We start from the raw sequence: 19,549 nt of genomic DNA, 5'->3' as shown, positions 1-19,549 counted from the left end.
CAGAAATACATCTTTTATTCAACCTATTCAACCTATTTTATTCAACCTGACTGACTTGGAGAAAATCCCTAGAATTTCAGGCACAAAATTTTAGTTTAGAAACAGAACATCTTACAGATAGTTCAGATTGCTGCGTAACTTGATGGTGTTCATCAGTGAGACTGGGAGAACAGTGCAGTCTGTACCTGAGCAAGAGAAAGGAGTATCAGCAGTTCGGCTGCCTTTGAGCGGGGCAGCCCTTAAGCTGACAAGCCGATTAGAGAGGGGAGGTAGAAAGGCAGCTGCTTCAGGTCAGGTTCTGATCTGGGCTCAAGGGACCACAGTATTGCACTGTGTCATCAGATGTGCCTCAAAATTCTGGGGATCCCATAAAATGCTCCAAAGATGAGCTGTGTCCCTGTTGTATTGAAACTGCTCCTTTTATAGAACATTTTGCATGAACTGAAAGAGGTTGGGAAGGTGTTGACCTTCTGTCCCAGGGTCACCACTAGTCATAGCTGGATAACAACTCCATCAGTGACAGCCTTGCCAACACACAAGGAAACGAGCATTAAGAATGGTAACTAGCAAGTCACCATCTTCCTGCCCATTAGCAAGTAAAAACAAAACAACTTTGCATTCACAAAACAACTTCCACCAACGGCCCTCTGAACTTCTTCCCACCTTTCAATGCTCAGACCTTCCAACATCCCTTGGGGGGAAAGTATTATTATGCAAAGGCTAAATGACTAGCATTCTGCTAAGGATAAATGATTTGCCTAAAGACACAGAGCAAATCAGTGGGTTTGATTTATAGCTCTGATCTGGCCTGACTGCAAGGGAAGACTTTTCTGGATTTCCGTGAAGCCTGACTGAAGTCTCCAGCCCCCACTGGAGAAAGAGCCAGCACAGGGTCAGAATCCAGCAGTCTGAGTCTCAGTACTCGATCTAGGAGAAGGCAGTCACCCGTTTTCTTGCCCAAGGTACCATTTGCAGAGTAATGCTCGCAATGCCTTTGCATTATGTATTTGACAGAAAAAAAGTAGAATATAATAAGAATACTATGATGTGATAATATATGTTTATATGCATTGCCACTCTTCTTAAAATTGTGTTTGAGCAATCTAGCTCTAATATTTCTTGTTTCCATAGAACTCTCTGCTAGCTAATTTTGTAAGTGTGTCTGATCGGGCTCATTTAATTCATCATTTTCGTTTGACTCATTAATCTCTGCCTCTCCTTTGAAAGATAATCTGCATTTAATGGCTATGTTATGTAATATGCAGCAAGTCAGGAATATCTTGCACACTTTCAGAGGGCAATATTGTAATATGTCGCTAGATTTATCTATGCATCAAAATCTCATTTTTAAGATGCCCAAAGTGCTTTCAATTACCAGTGGGGTGAGTTTCTGAGCATGGCTATAATTTGTTTCTAGTAGAGTCTGAGGATTAGAAATCAGAGTCATGTAAGAGTTTTTCAAGGTATAACTGCAATCACACAAAAGATGGGAATAAATTAAAATTAAATTATATGTTTTACATTCTCTTATCAATAATTACTCACCCCTAAGCCATGCTTTCTGACAATCACTGTGCTAAGATTGGTCATGAGCTGATTCCAAGCCCTAGCAGGGGGACAGTAAGCCCAAACCCTCCCGTTCCCTATTCCTTCTTGCAGCTCCCATTAAGGATAGCAAAAGCTTTGCGACTCTGCTATTGGCAGGTAGGTACAATCCATTTCCAGTGGCAGCTGTCAATCTACACACCTTTTAGCTAGTGAGTGAAGGTGTTTGGTGTTCTTCAAACATCTTTTAAGGACACAAACTGACAGCAGCTGGAGAAATTTAAAGACATGACAGGGCAGTAAATCTAACCCACTGTTGATTCCGATTCAGTCCTTGTAATGTTTTCAAGACCAGAGAGTCAATGGAAACACTGAGAGGGCACTTGTAGACCACTTACTTGGGTCTGGCATTCATTTTCTTAACTTCATCCCATTATTCTTACTGAAGGATTCATCCTGTCCATTCTAGGATATTTGGGATAGCTAAGCTACAGCACCTCTTCCTTCCCCTTCCTATTGCCTCTAAAGGCACATATTACCATAGCTGATGTAAAGATCCAAATACTAAATACATAAATGACCCAAATAATTCAAGATGACACTGCAAATATGCTTCTTATAGATATTAGGACTCATCTTGTCTCATGTAATCATTGAAACTTCCGCTCCTTTACTGAGTTTAGGTTGCTCATAGACTGTCGTAGTCACTGGTCTTTCATTTAGAATTTTCTCAGTGATCTTTTACCTGTTCAGTGTACATATAAATATATAGACACTTTTTATTTTCATAATCTCTGCCAAGGACTTAATTGTATTAGCAAGCTGAGACATTCATCAGAGCGATCAAATACTATCCCCCTAAATCTTGTTTCTCATTTTGCATTCTTTCCTATTTCTTAAATTCTTTCTGAGAACGAAAAACTGTATCCAATTGCATCCAAATCAAAATTGGTAGACAAAGATTATAACTCCTTGCTTGGTGACATTACGCATTACAATGGGCTCCCATAATGGTACTAGCTCATTTTGCTACTATAACTCATTGAAACTTCTCCCCACTTTGCTCTGGTAACTCCTTTAGACTATTTTGCAGCAGTTACTATTGAGATTTCTCTATTCTACAGAGTAACTGAGTTTGTGAATGACTTATCCCAAGAGAATTAGCCTGCATTTAGAGGTGAATCTTATTGCTTGTCCATTATTCAATTCTTTAGGTAGGGTCTTGTAAATTTTCCCCATGCTTCCTGTTAACAAGTCTCTCATACTGTAAATTTCATTAAGAAACTGCTTTTTCCTTCCTTTCTGAGAAATCATTAATGAAGATATTAAAACTTGAGCAAACCCAGACATCTGCGAGATATCTCACCCAAGTCTTAGAGATTGCCACTTCTCATTATCTTTTGTTAACAGTTCTTCAGCCAACTTTAGTCAATGTGAACATGTTTATTTCCTAGCCAATTTGAATTAATTTTGAAAGCTGCTGTCAAATGCTTTATTAAAATCTAAATAGATGATACCTACTGCTCTGAATTCATCCAATGATTTTGCAATTCTATGAAAAATGCAATCATCAATTTTGTCTTGCAAGATCTGTATTTGGTAAATTCACACTGCATAATGCTGTTGCTTTCATTATTCTCCAGATGTCCAGAAAGGCCTTTTTTTCCCCCCAACACTTCTTCTTTAGTATCCTAGTGATCAAAGTTAGCCTTATTAAATGGCAATACTCTGGCTGCCTAAGTGTACATAATCATTGTTTCTCTTCCACCTTCAATGTTCTGAAGCACAGTAGTAGGTAATAAGTGTTGTAATCTGTTCCTCCATTTGTATTCTGCCATTTACATACAATGTTCCTAATGATGATTTGAAATGTTTGAGGGGGCTGTGAAGCCTAGAGCTACTTCTCACCTGGTCAAAGGAAATAGTTCATCTTTAGCCATAATTTCCAGATTATTCACACTGTACTGTACTGTTTCACTTCCATACTTCTCTCTCAATATCTTTCTTCAGTAAGTACTCAGTTGTCTTGTGCTCTTTTCTTGTCACAGATTGACGTGTTATGTTAACCCATTTCAGTCCAATGCCTTTACTCAAAGCCATGAGCGCTTTTGTTATTATTTTATATTCCTACAACCTAGTTTGTTTTGCATTTTTTATCTACAGCCATCTTGTTCATAACTTATTGCCAATTGTCTTCACTGTGAAGAACATCATTGCTCCACCTTATGTTTGCCACTACATGGTGCTCAGGTACTACTTCCATTTTTATAAAGTATGACATTACAAACTGAAAAGACCTGGACAATATAAAGGATTTTCTGTATCACACAACATCTCCCCTACTATGGCATCAAAGAGTCAGGAAGAAATTATATTACTCATGAATAAAATAAACTAGAGCCTTCCTCAAAGAATGTATCTGCTTTCTGCCCTTGGAATAAATGCTTCAGGAGCTACACCAGTTTCAGCCAAAAGCATTACACTGTGTCTGTTCTTGAGTAATGTCATCAGGAAACAGTCAAACCCTAAATACTAATTAAGTTAACAAAAGCTAATATCCCACATGTGGTGTGAAAAAAAAATCTAGGTTTAAATCAGGATATAAGAAAGAATCAATTTATCAACTTTGCAGCAATTACCTGCTATCAGAGGATTGTCATCTGTCTGAACAGGCAGTGTATATCCTCAAACGTATTTTGACTAGGATATATTGCTTTCCATCTGACACAAGTGACAGAGGTCTATGAAAAACAAAAAGCCTTACTGAGACTCCCTTGGTTTGATGATTACTTTTTTACATTCATGTTCTGACCAACTCCCTGAGTTGGGCTTCAATTTCTAATTTCATTTACAGTAAATGGAGTCAGTTTTTCCAAGAAGTTCATCACTCACTCACTTCAGGTTGTGCTTTAAAAGTTCCTACATATATTATCCTACTATTGAAATTCATGATATTCACCTTTTCTATCCACCTAACTGCATTAATTGCATATTTTATGATGTGATTTATTGTTTTTTTCTCCACATTGACTAAGAGATCCTTGATAACTAGCTCAGATGCAGACATCTATCTAGCAGACAACTAAATGTAGCAAATCTGACACACATTGTAGGAACCAGGCTCTTTGGAAGTACTGTATTGCACTGTTTTGTCTCAGCTGTTCAATTCTCTCTAGCTCTGCTAAATAGGACTGGATAGTACATTAATTGAATCATCACTTCCAGGACAGATGGAAGTCCCAGTCCTGCTGTGCCTTCAGACTAGTGGTCACAATTCTTCTGTCACCAACTCTGACACAAATTAGAAGTTGCTAGCACACAGTAGAGAAAGTGAGTACACTTACAAATTAGGAAGACACACTCTATCTTGCCCAGCTGAAAGTGAGTCAACTCTGTTCATCAGAGTTTATCCACTGTCTATACATGCCTGCACTTAACTTGCTGAGGTTTATAGAGTCAGTTTTCATTACATATTTCCCATAATCCCTAGGCTTTAGCAAACGTCATTATTTACTTCAGTTTTTCAAAAGTAGCACAATTAGCATTTTGTACCTTTATGTCCTGTCAGGTTTCTATCTGGTCAGCAGAAGCTGCAAGTTCAACATATATAGGAAGGAAGTAGCAGATTTCTGTCCTTTTATAGTCTAAACAAATCACTTAGACACTTAAAATGTGTAGCACCATTTTATATTGTACTACAAAGTACAATTGCTGAACACAAGTGAAACGCTTTTAAAATTGTAATTGCAATTGCACACCTAATTTTAAACCTATGACCTTCATTTTCCCATTTATTATAGGCATAATTTTCAGTACTTAGCCTCCATAGAAATTCCAGGCAGCTATATCAATTAAATATTTGCTCATTTTAATTTAGTGTCATACAGTGCACACAAAAATAGGAAAATGCAAACCCCATATATGCATTGGAAATTTTGGTATTGGGCAAGGTCACAAAAGAATGAATTATATAAAGACAGATGCAGAGACAATTTTTATGAACCATGATCCTAATATTTTCTCTCTAGTTTTTTTATTCATCTGACTATTTTTACCAGGCTGAACTGAGTTACTGAAAAATACCCTCAGTGATAAAGGAGATTTAAACAGAACAAAAAAATTCCTGAGTCAACCATTTCTCTGTTACTGAATTCTGCAAACTAATCTTAGTTCAAGCAAGAGCTTCCCCTAAGTAGTTCATATATTTTAATATGGTACAAGCAGTCTGTGTACACAATACAGTTTATGGCTTAAACTCTTTTAAAACTAAAGGGAAAAATCTGCAGTTGCACAGCACACCGGGTGAAATCCTCACTGAGGCTCCCAGCTCACCAGCCTAGACCTGTCACAATAAGGCACTAACAAAGCCTTCATCTTTTACTGCTTCTCAAACCCACCACATTTAGTGATAACTATCATCCACTGTTTGCCTTAAGCAAAAATAACTTGTCTTACAGTTGTTGGTTACTACAGAAAGAATGTTTTAAAATCCATGTGTTTCATTAATCTTATGACATTGGCCAGTGAAGACATTTAACATAAAAATTTGTGCTCTCTCCTATCACACTGGTTCCACTGGAGATTATTGTAATTACTTGGCATTAAATTGGACCTGTTGATGTCAAATAACCCTCTGTATATTTTTTTCAGTCTTTTAATTCAACATTTAGCCCAAAGTGCCTTCTCTGTAAGCTTTTCTCAGAGGCATAGTCCCGATTCTTACTTGCCTGTTGGCTTTTTGTTCATTTGTTCCAGCTTCTTTGGCCGGGGTTTTCCACTGCTTGTCCTTTATAGCTGCATAAATCTTCAGAAAACAATCAAGAACGACCCCCTTCCCCCTCCCCAAAGTGCCTCTGCTTTCCAAGCTGACATGTTACTCCTTTGGAGTAACTTATCTGCCTGGGGGTTACCTACCTGCTTGGGTTAACCTGCTTTTGATATCAACCACCCAAAAACTTGTAAGCACTTTGAAAGGGATAGAAATGCTCTGATTTCCACTGTCCATATGGAAATACCTGCTGACTTTGTGCTGAGACTTCTATTACGGCAACATTACTTGAAACTCCATAGAAATGTACTCGAAATGTGTCAATCAGCTAAGCAATTGAGTGGGATGGGAAAAAATGTGTTACATGCATGATTGTAGAGTGGAAACAATATACAATTTTGGTATTAACTATAAATAGTTAATGGATCTAAAAGTGCATCTCTGAAAATAATATCATTTATTAAAATCATATTTGTGAGCTGTTTCATCTTTCTAAGCGACAGATTCACATTTGTGCTTGTGCTTATTGCAACCTTTTGACAGTTTTATCGTTAAAAAGTTCAACGTACGTCTCATAATTGTACCAGGAACACGCATTTATCACTGGCAATGCTTCTGTGCCACATGAAATGACTTACTGTAATAGACATGTCATGTAATAGCATCTTATTATCCTCCCCCTCTTCCTCCTCTTTCTTTTTCTTAACGTTCTCCAATGAGCAGGTCAAAAATGATGGTAAGTGTAACAGACAAAAGTGATTCCTAGGTAAGTTGAAGAAGAAAAAGATGTTTGCTAAAAGTAATGCTGTAGCAGTACAATGAGTAATTAACGTCGTGTTCAATATACTGCAAAATGAAAGTGCTATACTAAGGCTTGAGCCAAATACTGCTGCTTAGGCCCTAGGTGGTTTAGCAGATAGTGAGGCACTTTGGTGGGTCAGGGGCTGGATGGTTAGCACCATGGGAGATCAAGGTCACTTAGATCCTTCTGCCCTGGTTTCTTCATTGCAGCCCTCTAATTATTGCTGACAGGCAAGAAGTTTTGAAGGCAAAACCATACAAAATATACCCAGGCTCTACCTCCTGTTCCTAAAGCTGCTGTGGCCTTAGCAGAAGAGTAGCAGGACCGTGATGGGAAGAGGAGTTGATGCTTGTGAAGTGTACCTGAGGATCAAGTCTCACTGTGGCCCTGCTGATGCAGTTCTCATCCAGCCTTGCGCTGTTAGTCCAAATTCTAACAAGTTGACTTAGGACAAATTGGCACAGACATATAGGATAGTATGGGCTAGATTCAGTATGGAGGAGTTTCTGTAGTTTGACATCAGCGCCAAGATGCAAACCACAACCACTAGTAAGGTGCCTCCTTTTAACCATACAGCAATTTCTGTTTAATTAGATTTCGGCCACAGTATGTGTGGCTGCTAAGTCAAAGACTAAGTTTCAACATAATGAGGCTTTAATTTCCCAAACACATCCTCATTATTTCACCTCTTTTCAGCCTTAACTTCATTATACTTTTCTGACAATAATCTTTGTGCTCATTTTCCCACTCCACCCATAATACAGCCTTGGCTATCAAAATACATCATTCTCTATACTGTTTCTCTAACATGGGGTTGGTATGCTCGATGCTTAGAAAAGCCAGGATTATCACCAGCTCTCTGAATGGTTTCTCCCCTCTCCCGAGGGCTTGGTCCTGTTCAGTTTTAGCATGCAGAAGTCAGAGACCTCGACAGCAGTGAGACTCTGCATGGTAGCTTCTCTTCAGAAGGTACAGCTTAAAGGAAGCTAGATAATTTTTGCTAGGAATAGGAAGAAGCAGGGAATTAGTCGGAAAAAAATGATTTTCTGTCATTAAGACAGCAAATACTCCTAAGTCAATTTACAAACCAAAGGCTCTAACTTCCCTCCCTCCTACTCCCTCCAGATCAGCTGCGGAGCTTTCAAAGCAAATGGGTGCCTTTAAAGTTCTGCTTTTACTGAAGACACCGAGCTGAGAGCAAATAAACAGCTCTTCATTCGGTCTTGTATGAAAATGTTCTATGATTCCATGATACTATGATCTTGAAAGCAGCTCAGCCACCGACTGAAGTGCTGCTGATTGCAGTGGCCGCACTGGGGAAGAAACAGGCATGTTCTTTTTGATGTTTGATTAGGAGATGTGCTGCCACTGGGATTTCAGAGAGAAGTGTCATTTCTCCCCCCTCACATCCTGCCTCCTCCCCAGGGGATGCTTCTAAGGTGGCTGTGCACTTTGCCTTGCCTCGACTCTTTCAACACTCTTGGAGAGGTGTACTCCACACAGGAGAGGGCACTCCCATGTCCTGCAAGATCATGGAGCAGATCCTCCTGGCGACTATGCTAAGGCACATAGAAAATAAGGAGGTGCTTGGTGACAGCCAACATGGCTTCACTAAGAGCAAATCCTGCCTGACTAATTTGGTGGCCTTCTATGATGAGGTTACAGCATTGATGGATAGGGGAAGAGCAACAGACATCATCTACCTGGACTTATCCAAATCATTTGATACTTCCCCACACGACATCCTTGTCTCTAAACTGGAAAGACATGGTTTTGATGGATGGACCACTCGGTGGATAAGGAATTGGCTGGATGGTCGCACTCAAAGAGTTGTGGTCAATGGTTCAATGTCCAAGTGGAGACCAGTGACGAGTGGTGTTCCTCAGGGGTTATTGCTGGGGCCAGTGCTATTTAACATCTTTGTTGGTGACATGGACAGTGGGATGGAGTGCACCCTCAGCAAGTTTGCAGATGACACCAAGCTGTGTGGTGTTGTGGACACGCTGGAGGGAAGGGATGCCATCCAGAGGGACCTTGACAGGCTGGAGAGGTGGGCCTGTGAGAATCTCATCAAGTTCAACAAGGCCAAGTGCAAGGTCAGCCTTCCAGTACCTAAAGGGGGCCTACAGGAAAGCTGGAGAGGGGTTTTTTACAAGGGTGTGTAGTGACAGGACAAGGGGCAACGGATTTAAACTGAAAGAGGGCAGATTTAGATTAGATATAAGGAAGAATTTTTCACTCAGAGGGTGGTGAGGCAGTGGAACAGGTTGCCTAGAGAAGTTGTAGATGCCCCATCCCTGGAAGTGTTCAAGGCCAGGTTGGATGAGGCTTTGGGCAACCTGGTATAGTGGAGGATTTCCCTGCCCATGGCAGGGGGGTTAGAACTAGATGATCTTTGAGGTCCCTTCCAACTCTAACCATTCTATGATTCCATGATTCTATGATCTTTGAGGTCCCTTCCAACCCTAACCATTCTATGATTCTATGATTCTATATAGTAGAAAAGGGAGGGATAGGGCATCTTTTTGGGGCAGTAGTACATCCTAGCCTTTCACAGTTTATCCTCCCTACCAATATCCCCTCTTATGTGAAAGGTCTCTGCTGGCCCTGAGCCACCTCCTGAAGCCTGCTGAACTCCTGCTCCAGACTTGAACTCAGGAAAAAGAGGTATGAAGGGATATGTCTCCATACCCTGGTGACACAGGCATATAAGATGGTCAAAATTCTAGCTCCAATATAACACAGTGAAGTGTTTAATGGCAGGATAATATAAACACACTCATTTAGTCCCAGCTCTACTTACCTGTGCTCAAAGCATCAATGCTGCCTGTTGTGCTTTACAAAAACAAGACTTTAAAAATCCCCTTCAGCTTTTCAGTAGACTAAGATGTGCAGTACAGAAGAAAACATCTTTATTGTTAAAGAAAAAAAGACATTCTGGCATTGAAAGGTATATTTTGAAAAATACAGGGTTGGCTTTTACTCCCAGTGATGTCAATGTCAAAGCTCCAATTGACTTCAGTGGGAACATGATTGTATCCAATGGGTAAATAATTGCACATATTTCACATCTCATTGTTACTGAAAACTGTTCTTCAAAAAATGAAAATAATAGCCTGAATTCAAAGACTCTATTAAAAAGTCATTTGAACTGCATTCCAATTGAAATCACTTTTACCAATGAAAAGATCTTTTTTGCTTATTCAAAATTTACATAATTAGAAAAGCACAAAAGACAGACTTTGCTCTCTATTCCAGTCTCAGTCCTGTTAGTCTTGGAGTGCTTAAGCGTACTTCCAAGCTGAAATTTTGTATTTTCTGTGGATCTCTGCTTTCTACTAGTCTTACCATTTTTATGTGTTTTGAAAAAATCCTCACATCAAATAATACCTTTTTCTTGCATGTTTTTCATTGTAAAACCTCAGTGTATCTATTCAGCGTTATTAAACTGTTATCTCTACTGAAATGGGAACAGAATCAAAAGGCTGAGTATTATTTATCTTAGCCATGTCTCCACATCAGAAAATTAAGACAGTGATGAATTACACATTACTATACAAAATTTTATTATCAGAGACAAAATTCAAATTTGTTTTGCTTAAAATACAGAAGATAAAGTTTCTCATTTTAAAAAAAAATCCATTTAGTCAGTCCTCTAGTTAGAGTGGAATAAAAATGTTATGTTGAACACATAGTGGTCTTATATTTATGGAGTCATTTTTAAAGGCATACATAGAAAAACACTTTTCTGGTAAACTGTAACACAAATTCATGTATTTTATTTGGCTAATGGTTTGAACTGCTGATTAATGTTCTATATTCATAATTAACATTGTAAGAATAATTCTGCTTTTATACACAAATCCTGGAATGCTTCAAATAATAAAAGAAAATCTTTGTTAAATTTGGTATTTTTAGATACACTGAGAATCAGTATCTCCCCTCTATGAGCAAAATACATGTTTTTCTATGAAAAAAGAAAAGAGAGAAGAGCAGTTGGCTCTATTTAAAGTTGTGATTTTAAATCCAGCAAAAACACATCACCGTATCCCGCACCTGAAACATGTGCCTAAATAATTTTCCAGAAAGACTGTTTCAGCCATTTACATGATTTGATACATAATTTGAAGCACTTGATTAATCCCACAGAAATCAGTGGGGCTGCCTCCATGCCTATGTATGTGGCTGAGTCAGGATCAACACAGCCTCACATCCCGCCTATGTCCAACTGCTTTGCTGAGTTGAAACTTTTGAGTAAGATCTCTAGATACAAAAAAACAATGAAAGCTTCGTCAAAGCAGAATGTCCAGAATTAGAAGCTATACATGCATGTGTATATGGCACAATTGTGACATTATGCAATGATCTGTATTTCCTTTAAACGAAAATGGCATTCTGATCTTGCAAACACAAATGGTTTGTGTGAAACCATTGGTGAACTGTACGTAAACTGAGCCAGCTCCGTCTCCTACTGGACAAAAACCTGAATTCCAAAGAGTAGAGATTTGACAAGTGATGGAAAAATATGTTCTTCTAATTACAGTATTCAGAATTAATCTAAGGCTGAGACAGAATTAATAGAGGAACTCATCCATTATAACCAGCATTAACAGCTGCAGGACTTCTTTCTTCCTCAGATGTCAAAAGATCTTACATGTGGAGACTCTTGGGAAAATAATGCGCTTTATTATCAAGCCTTTATTTTCAATAGTATGATCCATTTATGTCATTGACGTATGTGTAATGGAATAGATCATCAGTTTTCAGGGAACTGGTTTATGTTTATCTTCTGCAAAAATAGAGCAACTGAACACCTTTCAGTAAAACATCAGACAGGGAGCTACAATCTCTGTTTTTATAAGGCTATACATCTCATTCACACCAAAGCCTATTGTTCCTCAGACATAAAAACAACATAGCAAAATTACATTTACACATATAATAAAGCTGTCTTTGTACAGGGTAGTTATACAGTAATTACAATGATGTTTCCATTAGAAACTGTCAGAATATTTTTTTTCACAGAGTGTCTAAGTCCAGGGAAGTCCATCTCTGTTGAAATCTACTGTTTGCAGGAAAAAAGAGAGGGTAGTAGCCACACTCTTCACAGTAGAGTTTTCTGCAGTTCTCCAAACATATTATAAAGCTTTATCACTTTGGAACCGACCGCAAAGTATTATTCTAACAAAAAGAAAAAGGAAAACAAAACCCATTTGTTATCCAATATGTGCTACTGAAACATAGATACAAATACATGGAACATCCTGTACACCAGCCCAGCCATCACCTCAGGGGGCTGTTTCAAAAGCAATGGGTTAGATCCTCAGCTGCAACTCACATCAGTCACTTCAACGGATCTACCTCACCGTGCACCAGCAGAGGTTCTGCAGCCACATGCGCGACATCGATTTGGCTACAGGTTCTTTTGAAATTACAGAAATGAACATATTAAGCGGACTGAAACGTATCACAGAGAACTGAGACTGCATCTTGGCTCTCGGCCTTGTCCATCGTACCCAGGCTATCCTTGTCAGGCAAATCCAAGCAATGCTGTCCAGGAAACGTTGGGGCACTCTGGCTAAAGTCTCCTGAATCCTGCCTGCCTGCTGCAGCACAGTCACCGCTGCTCTCACAGCACTGTTTATCCCTCTATTCTCTACCAGCATTGCTTTGATATCCTTAGGAAACAGCGCACGTGAAATAAGCGAAGTGTTCAGAAATGCTGCTTGGCAAAGTCGCGTTTAATTCACTAGTTACAAATGAGCCAAATATAAATGCGTTTTTTCTGAGAAAGGACATTGGGTCTGACCCACAGCACTCGCTCTTGTGGGTGATTCTCCTTAAACAGAGCTCAATGCGACTGGCTCCACACCTGTTTTACAAAATCCGATCTCAATTATCCGATTACCATGTGAGGGTATTCTGAGGTTGAGCTACCCTCCACTGTCAGCACAAAAATACAAGATGGAGCTAAGTTCAACCAGCTTTTTCAAAATATACTTGATTTTAAAATTCTGCTCCAACTAGGGCATGTGGCCTTACTTTAGTGGAAAATCCTTACTCATAGTGCTCCCTTTTCTCCTTCCTTCCCATGGAAAACTAAATTGCTTATGTCAGCATGAACTACTTACTCAAGTCAGAGTGGTTTCACTGGTTTCAAGACAGGCAGAAGCTTCCACAGGCACATGAGAAACAAAGTGGCCCATTTTTTCCAGTTTTGTATACATAAAGGGAACTGCACAGTTGCTAGTGCCATATAGGTTTGCACATGCATGTGAATTTTTTGACAGTATCAGTACAAAAACTACTATTACTTCTATTATTACCATAAATAATTTGCAGTGACATCCTTCCAAACCATTTGTTAGACAAAGGCCCAAGAAATTCATGGCACATTTTCAACATTAACAAAAATATCATAAAGGAAAAGACCATCTGTATTCTTATGCGTACTGGAAAATTCAAAATATTTGACTGTTTGAAACAACTTCTGAAGAATGGACATTATAATACTCTAGACCTTTACAAATATTTTGGTCAACATTTTCCAGTTGAGGTGACCACAGCTCAGTGATTTACGTTTTTCTGTGCAACACAGGCTCACCAACTGGACCTTTGTTTCCTGGTAGCACAAGGCAATGAAGACCACCCACAGTCCATAACCAGCAAAGGGACCTTCTGTCCTTCCTGCTTTGCTGAGAGAAACTTGGATGGAGCCTCTCTACACTTCAGTGGTTCCCAGCTGCCTTCCTGACCCGGGTGGGCGGGCAGCAGGAGCAGATGATGCAGCCAGGAACTTTTGGACTGCTCCATCCAACGCTGGGCAAACAGCCCCTAGCCAGGCTGCTCAGAAGCAGGACAGTCCTTCTCACTCATACGGACGCTGTGGCTATAAACTCTACTTAGGACAGGCAGCCTGATACGGTGAGTACTTGTAACAGCAGTGGTGGTAAGTTGATTATACACATAAACAGTTTTTTCAAAGCCACATCCCTTTTCCTCAAAGAAAAAGTTGCACATTTGGCTCAAAGTCTATTTTCATTGACTTCAGTATACAGCTACGATCACGTGGAAAACCAAAATCTTATTATATAGGTACCTAAACAAAGGCATCCTCATCTGCAAATATTGGCTTCACTTTATTCCATCCAAATAATCAGACTTACTGACATTTTATGGAAAAATTATCTCTACAGAAGACTTTTCACATTAAAATACATATATATATAATTTTCTTTTTTTTTGTTCTTTACTACTGAGAGTTTATTGTATGGTTCAGGATCTTTGCTGTGAAAGCACCCTTCTGCATCAGTGGAGATACTTCCTTTGACACTTTAAATCTCAGTGAAATATCCATAACAGCCCAAAAACTACAAAAAATTCATCTTCAGTTTCCAACATGGTATCGGGATTCTTGCTGTATTCACTGAAAAGATCATCAAAGGTCAGGAATTACTTAAGTCAGGATGTACGTAAGAACATATGAAGTTTTTTTCATCAAAATCAATGTCCAAGTATTCCCGGTTACAGCAGAAGTGACACTTCATTTCAGTAAAATGTTTTCACATTGGCCTGCCCTCATCACAATTAGTACCCACTATCATTTTAACAGCTATTAGTAGTGGATACATGAATAATTCTCCAGCTCCAAAGTAATAGGCTGAGATTTTTGTAGTGGACAATGTTATAAAAATACAACGGGTATATTTTTACAATAAGTATACTGTTATGCTGGCACAAAATTTTGCCTATTCATATGTCTTTCTATATGATTTAGTAAGCCATAACAATTAATAACTGCAAAGGATCCTGAGTCCTACAAAGGCTGATTAGAGATGTAAGCCTAATCAAATCTCTATAAAATGACACCCAGGGCTGGGTGAGGTCCACGTCCACATTGGATCCACATTTTGCAGCCTCTTCTCTCAGTAGAAAGGACAAAATTAAATACTGATTTGAAAATACTGAAAAGTTTGGGGTATGTGGCTTCGTAACCACAATCCAAATTATAAAAATGAGGCCAATCTTTAGATAAGAACAAAGGAAGAAAAGGACTGGTAAAGGAGAAAGAAAATCAATAAGATAAATAGATTTTTCTAAGCAGACTGTATTAGAGTTTTCCATGAGGTATCAACTATTCTTTAACACACATTTATGTGGAACTTCTTATTAAAAAAAGTTTCTAAAGACATATAATTAAATGCAGGGGTTTTGAATATTGTAGAAAACAGCTATAGTTTTGTTGGATTTAATCCATTTAAATTTAATCCTGATTCAGCGTGAAACAGTAAAATACAGAATATAAAAAATAAAGGAATAGAGAATTATAATGGAAAGGCCAGCTCAATCTTAGCTATAGCAGTAATATTACTAGAATACAACAATTATTAGCAATACATCAATAGCTATGTATAATAGATATATCTAGGGCTTGATATCTGTGGTAGACCCGTTGCTCAAGGCCACTAAAACACAAATTTACATCCAACACCAGTTAAATGTGCAAGAACTTCAATTCAAATGAACAACAGTGGAAATTTCTGTGCACTGTGCAGAATACACAGGCTGCAATAAACTTTTGACTTTGGAACACATTGTTAGCCTGCCCTTTATCAGCGGAAAGACCAGAAACTTCTATGCGCATCTGGAGGTATGTGGTTTAATCTGTGGTGCTGAAAAAGAAAAGTCATCAAAGACAATCCTGAATTAAATCGCAAAGGGACAGACCATTACGCACATTTCTTTTCTCTGAAATCCTCAAAGCAATTCACGTTTGAGGGCTTGGTTTTCTGCACACTCTTTGGATATCATAATTTTGGACTTCATTATAGGGTAGAGGTTATATTAAAGAATATTTGGCTTGCTTTTTTATTATAACAAATCTGCATATGACTTTGTTCAGTAGAAATTAAAAATGTGACGCTACATACTGGCATTGAGGTTGAGTTTGATCAACCACGTAAAATAATACTTTGCACTTTTAAATGCCTTTCATCAGAGGATATTCAAGTGCTTTGCTAACATTAGTCAAGCCTCACAACATCCCTGTGAGGTAGGTAAAATACATAGGAGGAGGAGGATTTCACTCAACTCGGACATGATAATGTCTCTGGGCATTCAGTTCACTAGCATTGCAACATAGCACAAAGGTTTAGGGCTTACTATAAGGCAAAGAATTAACAGTACAAGGGCACAGGATTCCCTCTTCTTTTGGTTATATGTGGTCAAGCTAGCATGCAGTGCTACACAGCATCAAAGAGTGGGGCGAATGCCCACACAAGGATTTCATGCACCTAATCCACAAACAGGACCCTCTGCACAGTAAAAGACACAAAATGACAGGCTCAAGATGGGTATGACAGCTTCGCTATAGGACGTGTCTGCCAGTTCTTGAGGAGCAAAGCACCATGGGAATGAGAGCCATCTCGACACAACTCTGATAATACCTGAATATGCTTGTGTTTGGTTCTTTTTGCACTAACATTTCCATTCACAATTTACTGGGGATAAGCAATTGCAACTGTAAAGCACGCTCTGTGAAGGAAAGGACCAGACAAAACGGCTGTTCTCTGTTTTGGCTGGCCACATGTTCCCAAAGTACAGGGCCATGATGTGGTCAGATGGTTGTGATAGGCTGGGATGAGATAGAGAAACACTGTTGTACATCTACATTCCCACTCTAAAGCTACCGCAATGTGCCTCCTCAAAACTCTCTCTAGTTTTGTGGGATTTTTTTTCCTCCATGGTGCAAACATAGAGTATTTGGCCCCCATCAGTTTTATGCTCAACACTTAGCACCAATGGTGCACATGGCCATTGTACAAGTAGCAGTTTCACTGTATCACTGATCTTTCAAATCAAAGATTGAGAAAAAAAGAAACAAACATGACTAAGAAAAGCGTCACTCATATAGAACAGTCTATGTGAAATACAAGAAAACAGAATGAAAACTATGTTCTCAGTACTAGCCAGTACAAACACACACACACACACACACACGCACATCCTCTTTCTCCATATTTCACTTCCGTGAATTGGCATAAATTGTACATCCCATATTTGCAAAAGTAGTGCCCACATGGAGAACCTGACCTGTCTATCATCATGAATTGCTACAGAGGCTGATCTACCACATGCAAGACAGCTCTCGGTTAATTTTATGTCTTTGCATGCAAGGTATTCTCCCTGTTTGCTAATTTCCATTTTAATCCTATGTTTATGTGTAATGCGTGTGCACTATCAGCTGCATAACCTACTACTGCACAGGTTGAGTGACCCATCGTGAATACCACTGCCTTGTAAAATTGCTGAGAAGAGGTGGTCCATGGATTCTGTGCAATCAACGCAAAGCTCCCCTCAAACACTGCAGACATTCACAGCTAAAACTACACTGTTCTGCTGATCAGCAGTGAATAAATGTATATAATTATAATGCATGGACGATGTCCTTCTCTCTCATTCTCGCTTTCTCTCCCCCTCCCGCCTCCTCTCTCTCCTTGCTCTCTATGCTGCTTATTTAAATACGGGAATATGGAGACTGCAGATACAACAACTGGCAACTCAAGAAACGAGCTGGCATCTTTGTAATCCTTAAGAGACAATCTGAATGGTAGACTAATTGGCAGCTCGCGGGAAACCTGACTTTACATCTCACAGTGCCCCACGTTGGAAGCCTTCTGTGTTTCCTTTTCCTTCCTTTTCCTTCCTTTCCTTTTGTTCATTGCAACACTGATTGTCGTAGATAGTCTTTGTGCTTTGTATAATGCCCATCTTTGACGTAACTGGAACTCACATACAAAATGTGTCTGTTATACATAAGCATGCTAGAATACAGGCAGGGGCAGCACAAGCATGCACAAAGTAGTCTTTGAAGGGTTTTTTGTTTGTTTTTCTTCAACATTTACATGCACCACCTAATATCACGTTTGGCTGTGTACACCGAGGACTGGATTTCACAAGCATTCGTGATCTCCTCTGAAAAGCTTCTTGACAATTTCACAAGAGCCCATTGTAAAAAAAAAACCCCACAACTAAAAAAAAAAGGGAACAAAAACCTTTTCCCTGCAATCTGATCTTGTCTTCATGATTTTAATGTTAAACACTTCTAAAATGTCTCCTCTTCCTCTTGCAGAGCTTCACGTTAAATGGTCGGCTGGAAAGACAGATCAGCGTGTCAAGGATTTTCTTAGCCACTGGAATAGTTCTTCCTTATAAAGCCTTTGCCACCGCACATTGGCTTCCACTGTTTCCACGGCACGAGAGAAAGAGGTAGCAGCTCCCCCTTCGTAACTCTTTATGAAGTTCTTTAGCTGGAAATACAAGTTAACAGGTTAAATTTGCAGAAACTAAAGAAAGTAAATACTTCCAGTGCACACAAACAAGTCAGGCATTTAGGACAAACCTCCACGATCACTGTTGAAGTCAATGTAGTTATTGTGTAGAAAGATTTAATAGGAAATGTAGTAAGACAGTGGACTGTCAATTATACGCGATGCAATTGCTTCAAATTGCACTGGAAGATATTGACATGTCAGTGCTGGATCACATTAATATCATTACCTCCTTCTCTCCTGTAGCCCAGCTGCTGCACTATGCAGACAGCTGGGCTGCTCTAAACTTTTATTTCTACCTAAGAAACCAAACTGAGAGCACTGGAAACACTTCTAATTGAGGTTTATATGCAAATATCAGCAGAAGGCAGCCCTGATGCCCTTTCATTTTATCAACCTTCATAATAAATTTATTTCATTTTGATCTGCAGAACTCTTTTGATGATTTAATGCAGGTCAGTTGTTTAGAAAAGGAAGGGATGGTTACACTGTGAAGAGAATGGCAAAATAGCAAGTGGGCACTCATTTGACCATCTTTGAATGCCTGACACAGATTCCTTCCTTTATGAGAAATCTTTGATCTTTTTTTCAGCAGACTGAAAAGGCCCCTGCTCTGCTCTTGCGTATACTCAAATTATAGCACTATCACCTGGATTATTATAGCTGATGGCATTGGTGTGCTTTGAATTACTGTTCTTTTTAAGCGAGAACTGCGAGGCTGATCTGCACAGTAGGTTGCTGGTTATGTTGACTTGTATAGAATGAGGTGGGTTTAGCAACACTTACTCATAACTACTTAAGTTTTGTTTCCTAGTGACACCAAATTCACCTTGCTTATTTAAATCTAATTTCCCATACCATATCTTTGTACACAGGCTCAAAACTGAAAAGGATGATCCCGCCACTAACTCATTTCCATCACAGTTAAAAGCATGGGAGAGACCTGGAAACTCTTGAAATCAGCTCTTACCTGATCTTTGTACATTTTATACTAAAATGTTTACATGGTCAATTTCTTTTAGGGGAAGTACAAACAAGCAGCCTGCTGATGCTATCACGGAGGTGGAAACTAAGAGTAGTACAGACGGCTTCCTTGTGCAGCAC

At 39.1% G+C, this 19,549-nt stretch overlaps 1 protein-coding gene across 1 annotated transcript in view; it reads right to left on the bottom strand.

The window, feature by feature from the left end:
* Positions 1-18,280: 18,280 nt before the first annotated feature.
* The window catches only part of TRHDE (thyrotropin releasing hormone degrading enzyme), a 225,867-nt gene continuing 224,598 nt past the window's right edge, over positions 18,281-19,549 (bottom strand). The window contains exon 19 of the mRNA XM_086610212.1: positions 18,281-18,424. Coding sequence (XP_086466338.1) covers positions 18,281-18,424 — 144 coding nt within the window. The remainder of the gene's footprint in view (positions 18,425-19,549) is intronic.

This window comes from Tauraco erythrolophus, chromosome 4, assembly GCF_009769465.1.
Source record: "Tauraco erythrolophus isolate bTauEry1 chromosome 4, bTauEry1.pri, whole genome shotgun sequence".
Classification (NCBI taxonomy): Eukaryota; Metazoa; Chordata; class Aves; order Musophagiformes; family Musophagidae; genus Tauraco; species Tauraco erythrolophus.
Note: the sequence above shows the minus strand (reverse complement) of the source record. Positions and strands in the feature narration are given on the sequence as shown.